We start from the raw sequence: 7,819 nt of genomic DNA, 5'->3' as shown, positions 1-7,819 counted from the left end.
CAACAACTCTTTCCTTTGTTAACAAATACTGTATTTTCCAGCATACAAGTTCACATAATATATGATGTAAACATGCAATGTTAAGAGTCAAACACTGTCACTATCTTTCCAAATCCTGCTGCATTTCACATGGAATTTTTGGTCCTCCAAATTCAATCTGCTTTTTGTTTTTTTTTGCTCTAAATTTGGGTCTGAAAATTTTGGCTTGTGTACCAGAAAATACAGTACATATTTTTCTGTGTACAGACACATGCATCTATTATAAATGAATATTAAAAAAAAAAGGATATTCTGGGATTTGGTATACTTAAATAAGCATCCATCTGTCTTATATGGATACATTTGTTTAACTGACACAGCTCATCTTGTAGAACAGAAAATTTATTTTACAAATTTCCCATCTCTTTTTCCATTCTAGCAGTAGGTGGAATAATTTTCCAAATTCTGAACATTTGTGTATAGTGGGTGCAAGCCTTTTTTGAAACTTGATGAATTTCCGATACATAACCAATTATTAATCAAGAAACACAAGTGTCACCTCTTTAGGCAATATGGAATAAGTAACTTGTCTTGTGGCCTTTAGCCCCAGGTCCACCCTGATTGAGCAGACCTATGATAAAAGGTATTTAAGCAGTGACCATCTGTCTTATTTTTCAGGTAGTGTACCTCCAGGACATTATCAAATGTCTCCTTCTCCTTTTAAAACACTAGAGAATGACTTAAGGGAAAATTGGTTGCTATTTCTAGCAGACTGCAACTGCATAAAGGCTCCCTTATTAAAATGAAGATAGAAATGTAAAAGTTGTATACATTTTATATAATCCATCAAATGGGACAGTCATAGGTAGTAGGCCCTAAATTACATTTTGAATATTAGGTAAAGTATGTCATTATTCTGACAAATACAGAAACCGTTTAGATTTCATAATGCACAGATTATCTTTATCATGAGTAAATATCCCAAAAATAAAACTTGCTCATAATAATAATCCAAGTATGCTTTCATTAGTAGAACCATCATCCAAGCCATGTTAACTTGGAACAACACTGAAATCAATAACTAATAATCAATAATTCTACTTACTAGGTACTGCATCAGACATGTCAGGTTCATCTGTACTGGGTTCAGCTGCAGCAAACTCAGGTTTTTCAGAATTTCGTTTGATCTGGAATATTAATAAATCAACAGAAACTCACACAACTACAATTATCAGTCAAAACCACTAATTTCATTTTGTTTACCTAGATATAATGAGCGAGTCTTCTCTTTTTAATCTTATAACCTATGAACTTAATTCCCTCACTTCCTACAATTTTAATTATCTTCCTTCAGAAGTTGGTCAGAAGTTAACATAGTTTTTCAGCTGAAGTTGTGAGACTCTTCCCCTTCACTGCTAAAAGCTTCTTGTAACAAGATGTTGGCATCATTACTTCCGTTAATGATTGATTTCAATTCAGTTACTACTAAGTGAGTCACCTGTTTAACCAACATGTATCAGTTCTATATTTAACCCTTCTCATACCAACCTGTCTGAAACCACCCTTGGTTCTTTGATACAAACTCCCTGTCTTAGAGTGATCGAAATTGAAAAACCTTCCATGATTTCATGTCAATTTATGTTCAAAACACCAGCTTAACAAAGACAAAGTTACTTCATTAAATTCTTCATCATTTTCAAAATTAATTCAAACGAAGACAGTGTATTTCAACAGAAATATAGTAACAAAAGGATTAAACACTTCTATCTTAATTATTTTGTTTACCTAGCTTTTAAAAAAACTTTTCTCTCTTTTACATGAATGGTTGGAAGACGCATGTGAGTCATTAACGAAAGTGCTGTTGGTAACAAATTCAAGGAAGTGGGAATTTCTGGGAATTTCTTGCGATCATTATTACCATCATGATAACCTGTTTAGATTCTTGACAGAACATAGGCCTTTCACAGTAGGTCTTCCAGTATATTCGGCTCAGTGCTCTTTTTTTTTTTTGTTTTTTAATGGGTTTCATGTCACCACTATTATCTTCAATTCCTTTCTCTGCTGATCTATACCAAGTGATCATCAAGCATTCTGCCTCTCTTTTCCCCATTTCAGTTCTAACCTAAGGCTTACCTTGCTATACATCTCCCTGGTTTTCTTAACATATGATCAACTCCGTCTCTATTTACGTCAAAATAATAATTTCCTCTCAAATCGCTGATTAGAGATTTAATCTTCAACACAGATTACAGTATCCCAAAAATGAGTTTATCAACAGTTGATATCAATTCTAAAGTTGTAAGAATTGTTCTAATGTTCTAACTTCACAAAAAAGAAATGTACAAAACCCTTGAAAAATTAATCAGTAAGTGTTACCAACATGTAAACAATACTGGATATAGTAGCCATGGGTTATCATTTCTCCTGAAGCATAAGAGTTCCCTGGGCAAGACTCTTCTATCAGTGTCAGTTTGTGTAATTTACTATACAGAAATTGCACAGGTGCTGCGTGGACAGACAGACAGGTGTGTGTGTGTGTGTGTGTGTGTGTGTGTGTGTGTGTGTGTGTGTGTGTGTGTGTGTGTGTGTGTGTGTGTGTGTGTGTGTGTGTGTGTGTGTGTGCGCGCGCTTTTATTCGTGTAAGATGGAAAATGCTGTATTTCATAAACAATTCTTTGCAATATTCACATCCCACTGAGTTATCTCCCTTAACATCAAACCTCACTTTTCATTTTTGCAACATACAATGGCAAAATATTAGGGTCCAATCCGATAGAAGAAACTGAAGAATAAACATATATAAGATAAATTTACAGAAGTGTATTAATACTTACATAGTCTGATGAGATCGTTTGGCCATTTGTAGGGAAATCCATTTCCGATTCCATGGATAATACCATGTTACTGTCCGAAGGTGAACTGTTTGTATCAACTTCTTTTTTGAGTACAATATTGTCTTTGATCTGAGGGACTGGTTTCGTGGAGTCTGCACTAGAATTTACTTCTGACCATTGATTAGAGTCTTTCCCACTATCTAAATCTTGCTCGTCGTCATCATCACCCGTGCCCTCATCAACTTTGCTCTCCTCTTTCTCCTTCCCCTTTTCCTTTTTCACAGCTGACTTGACACTTCCTTCGCTACTACTCTTACCATTCTCTTCCTCCCAGTCAGAGTCCATATCTACATTATTGCTGCTGTCCTCCTCATCATCAGCTTCTTCGGTGACCACTGTGATTATGGGTCGTTTCTCCTTTGCCTTAAAGCTGCTGCTGCTGACTTCCTTCTTGTCCTCCACCACTTCTTTACGGCTTCCTTCTTCCAATTTGGCTTGTCGCCGAGATTTCTTGGTCGGCACAACCACTTCTTCTTCGTCCTCATCAATGTCAGAGTGATCTTCATCATCATCATCATCATCCTCATTCCAAGCTGATCTGCGCCTGGACTTTGGTTTTTTCTTTGTCTGAAATAAAATGGCAATAAAAATGTGCATGTTTATTGAGAAATACTACTGGAGAAAACAGATAAATAAAGGCAGCAGGTAGGAAAACAGAGGAACGTGAGCTCAAACAGATAGGCATGTAGGTTGATATATTAACTTAAATATACATATGGTGTGTAAATGAAATTAAAACATGAATTTATCTGTATAAGTAAATATATAGCGATAGATGTTGAGGTGGTTCTGTAGTTAAGAATTTGCTTTCCAATCACATGGTTTAAGGTTCAGTCCAACTGTGTTGAAACTTGAACAAGTGTCTTCTACTATAGCTCTAGGCTGATCAAAGCCTTGTGAGTGGATTTGATTGATAGCAACTGAAGAAGCTCATTGTATGTATGTGTGTGTGTGTGTGTGTGTGTGTGTGTGTGTGTGTGTGTGTGTGTGCGCGCGCGCGCGCGCAGGTATGAATGTAGGTTGTGGGCAGTTGCGTCTCTTTGTCATAACATCACATAATAGTTGTATAAACGAGTATCATAGTCATATAAGTGGTGTCCTTCATTTCCAATCTTCCATGAAAGCATGTCCAGCCATGGGAAAATATTACCTAATTTGAAAATAGGGGAAGGTTGATGACAGGAAGAGCATATCTAAGCCATACAAGCACAGGAAACTGTACATTAAAACATTGAATATCTAACCCATGCAAGTACAGGAAACTGTACATTAAAATATATATATATATATATATATATATGTTGCATTGTGTGTGTAGGTGGATAGCTTTCTATAAATTTTGCTCTAAATTGCAGTGAAATCCATAGACCTACCATAATATTAAGACTTAAAGAAAGAATTCAAATGGCCAAGTGGATAAAACTATGACTAATCCATTCCTACTTCACTTCAACAACCTGTAAGTTATGTTATAAAGTTTAAGGTAAGACTTCAGGAAAAACATATCATTACTTACATTCTAAAAAGAAAAAAAAAAACAATCAAGTTGACTTCTCAATGTTGCTAACATTTAATGGGTTGCTAGACCTAGCATAAGTCAGTCTGGTAGAAATCATCCATCTCTTGGTCACTGATTGTAACCAGAAAACACAGGTATAATGAATAAGTAAAATGAAGTGTATCAACTAAACCTGCATTAAAAACTCAGCTTGCCAAGAGAATTCTCTCACACAGTGACACATATATAAATATATATACATATATATCAGTTACATATTTTTGCACAAGGCCAGTAATTTTAGAGGAGGATGTAAGTCGATTACATTGACCCCCCACCCCCACCCCCCAATGCTCAACTGGTACTTATTTTATCAACCTTGGGAGAATAAAAGGCATAGTTGACCTCGGCAGAATTAGAACTCAGAACATAAAGATGGATGAAACGCTGCTAAGCATTTTGCCCAGCATGCTAATAATTTTGCGAGCTTGCCACCTTTATATATACGTATATATTGTCATCATTTAATGTCAACGTTTTCCATACTTGCAGGGATCAGATAGAAATTGTTGAGACAGTTTTTCTACAGTCCAAAACCCTTCTGTTGCCAACCTGTTTTCAGACAAAGTAATATTTCCCTATGGCCAGACATGTTTTTCATGGAAGACTGGAAACAAAAAACAATCCTTTTATGACTTATTCACAATCATCACAAGGGTAAACACAAAAACACATGCATACATGTCATCATCACCATTTAATGTCTGCTTTCCATACTGGCATGGGTTGGACAGTTTGACATGGAGCTGGCTAGCAGAGAGCTGTCCAGACTCCAACTGTCTGCTGTGGCAAGGTTTTTACAACTGGATGCCCTTAACCCTTTCAGCCTGGCTGGTACATATTTGTACCAGTCAAAAACTTTACAACCCAAATCTTCAAAATTCTATGTGAGGCAGTATAGTACCGCTCCGGATTTTCTGGTATGTAGCACCAGATGTACAATCTGAGTGTATGACATTATAATGACAGCTCAAAAGGCTCAGATGTGTACAAACCCCAAACCTCAAAATAGAGAAACTTTCAGTATGTCAATTGAAATGGATACAGAGATTTTTACTTGAATATAAGTAAATAGTTAAGACAAATATCATAAAAATGTAACATCATAACTATTTTATTCTAGCAACTTATAGTATTTATCATGTTTTTACCTCCGCCAAGGAAGGAGGTTATGTTTTCATTGGCGTTGGTTTGTCCGTCTGTGTGCAAAATAACTCAAAAAGTTGTGAACAGTATTTGATGAAACTTGCAGGAAAAGTTGGTAATGATACGAGGAACAGATGATGAAATTTTGGTAGTGATCTGGGAATTTTTATGGATTCTTGAAGGATTTTTCATTTGTTATATTTACTTTAAATGAAGTATTACAATGTTACGTTGTTTGAAGTCTTTCTTTGATTATCCCCCTTGAAAACATGTTCATGGTTTTCACATAACCTATGGTGGCGTTGCTGCTTCCAAAGTTTTATTTTCGTTTCTCTATTAGTAATTTTACTCGCGGATCTATCTTACTAGAAACTGATGGATAAAGAGATCAAACTACATAAACAAACAGCAGCAAAACAGTTCAGAAATTAAAGGACACTAACATATTCAAGGGTTGCTAAAAGCAGCAGCAGCGGAGGAGGCAGTGGTAGCAACAACTGATGCTGGACCCTTGAGGGGTACAAAGGTACAATTCAGGGTACAAGTCGGAGTTTACCAAGGATCGGTGCTCTGCCCCCTCTTGTTCATCATAGTCCTCTAGGCAATAAAAGGAAATCAAGACAGGCTGCCTCTTGGAGCTCCTCTATGCTGATGACCTTGCTCTTATAGCTGAATCACTAACTGAACTAGACATTTCCAAGTATGGAGGCAAGGTCTAGAATCAAAGGGCCTTAGAGTTAATCTAGCAAAAACCAATGACTTAGTAAGTAGGAAGGTAGACAAATCGCAAATCCCTTCAAGTAGATGACCCTGCTCAATCTGTCATAAAGGTGTAGGTAGAAACTCCATAAGATGTACCCAGTGTAAGCTTAGGACACACAAAGGCCTCTCTCTCAGAGTGAAAGGCAGATTGTTTGATGCCTGTATGCTGCATGGCAGTGAAACATGGGCTGTGACAGCCGAGGACATACATAGGCTTGAAAGAAATGAAGCCAGTATACTTCGTTGGATGTGCAATGTCAGTATACATGTTCGACAGAGTATAAGCATCTTGAGAGAAAAGTTAGGCAAAAGAGGCATCAGGTGTAATGTGTAAGAGTGATAACTGTGCTGGTATGTTCATGTGATGCGTATGGACATGGACAGCTGTGTAATGAAGTGCTGATCTCTAACTGTGGAGGGAACCTGTGGTAGAGGTAGACCTAGGAAGATATGGAACAAGGTGGTGAAGCATGATCTTCAAACTTTGAGCCTCACAGAGGCAATGACTAATGACCAAGACCTTTGGCGACATGCTGTGCTTTAGAGGACCTGTCAAGCCAAGTGCACCCGTGCTGGTGGCATGTAAAGAACACCTTTCAAGCATTGGGCCTCACGGAGGCAAAGTGGCTGAGTTCCTTTCGAGCGTTGGACTTCATGGAGGCAATGACCAAGACCATTGGCATTATGTCTTGCTTGAGAAGACCCATCAAGTCGGGCAAAATCGCAGTCATGGAAAATACCAGTGCCATGCAAATTAACACCCATGCTAGTGGCACGTAAAAGCATCCTGGTGTCACGCAAATGGCACCCATGCCAGTGACACGTAAAAGCACCTATTACACTCTTGGAGTGGTTGGCGTTAAGAAAGGCAGCTGTATAAAACCATGCCAAATCAGACTGGAGTCTGGTGCAGCTTTCCAGTGTGCTAGCCCAGTCAAACAGTCCAACCCATGCCAGCATGAACAATGGACATTAAATGATGATGATGATTCATTATAACCATTCAGCCATATACAAAACAAATATTCTCAGAGTTAAACATTAAGTAGATATATACAGAGAGAAAGATAAGGTTAGCTAGATCAGTAAATTTACCTTTTTAGTCGGCACCTTTGGTCGGCGATTATTTGCAGTGGAAGACTTCTTACTTTTGGCTTCTTCTATAGCAGCAGCTCGACGTTCAGCATAGACCTGTGCTGCAGTACGTGCCATTGATCGTTTGGGAGGTTGCAGAGCTTGTTCCCTTGCTCGGTAAGAACTAACAAACACTGTGGAACCATCTTGGACCTAAGAGAATATTTTAAAAAATTTAACACCATCAATTTTTAGCAACCAGAGCAAAACGTCTGAGAGTATAAGCACTAATATGAAAAAAAGAATGTCTTTTAAAATAGCCTGTCAGGTTTACCTAATCTACTCAGGCTGTGAGTAGATTTGATAGAGGGAAAATGAAAGAAGCCCATTATATATATATATATAT

The 7,819-nt window shown here is 37.5% G+C and overlaps 1 protein-coding gene across 6 annotated transcripts in view; it reads right to left on the bottom strand.

Annotated features, from left to right (window-relative positions):
- The window catches only part of LOC106879882 (ATPase MORC2), a 167,114-nt gene that overhangs the window by 79,233 nt on the left and 80,062 nt on the right, over positions 1 to 7,819 (bottom strand). For all 6 annotated transcript variants that reach the window (XM_014929608.2, XM_014929613.2, XM_014929607.2 and 3 more), the window contains exons 22-24: positions 7,435 to 7,626; positions 2,814 to 3,440; positions 1,085 to 1,166 (exon numbers count right to left, since the gene is read on the bottom strand). In XM_014929608.2, the coding sequence (XP_014785094.1) occupies positions 1,085 to 1,166; positions 2,814 to 3,440; positions 7,435 to 7,626 (901 nt within the window). The remainder of the gene's footprint in view (positions 1 to 1,084; positions 1,167 to 2,813; positions 3,441 to 7,434; positions 7,627 to 7,819) is intronic.

This window comes from Octopus bimaculoides, chromosome 1 (assembly GCF_001194135.2).
Source record: "Octopus bimaculoides isolate UCB-OBI-ISO-001 chromosome 1, ASM119413v2, whole genome shotgun sequence".
Classification (NCBI taxonomy): Eukaryota; Metazoa; Mollusca; class Cephalopoda; order Octopoda; family Octopodidae; genus Octopus; species Octopus bimaculoides.
Note: the sequence above shows the minus strand (reverse complement) of the source record. Positions and strands in the feature narration are given on the sequence as shown.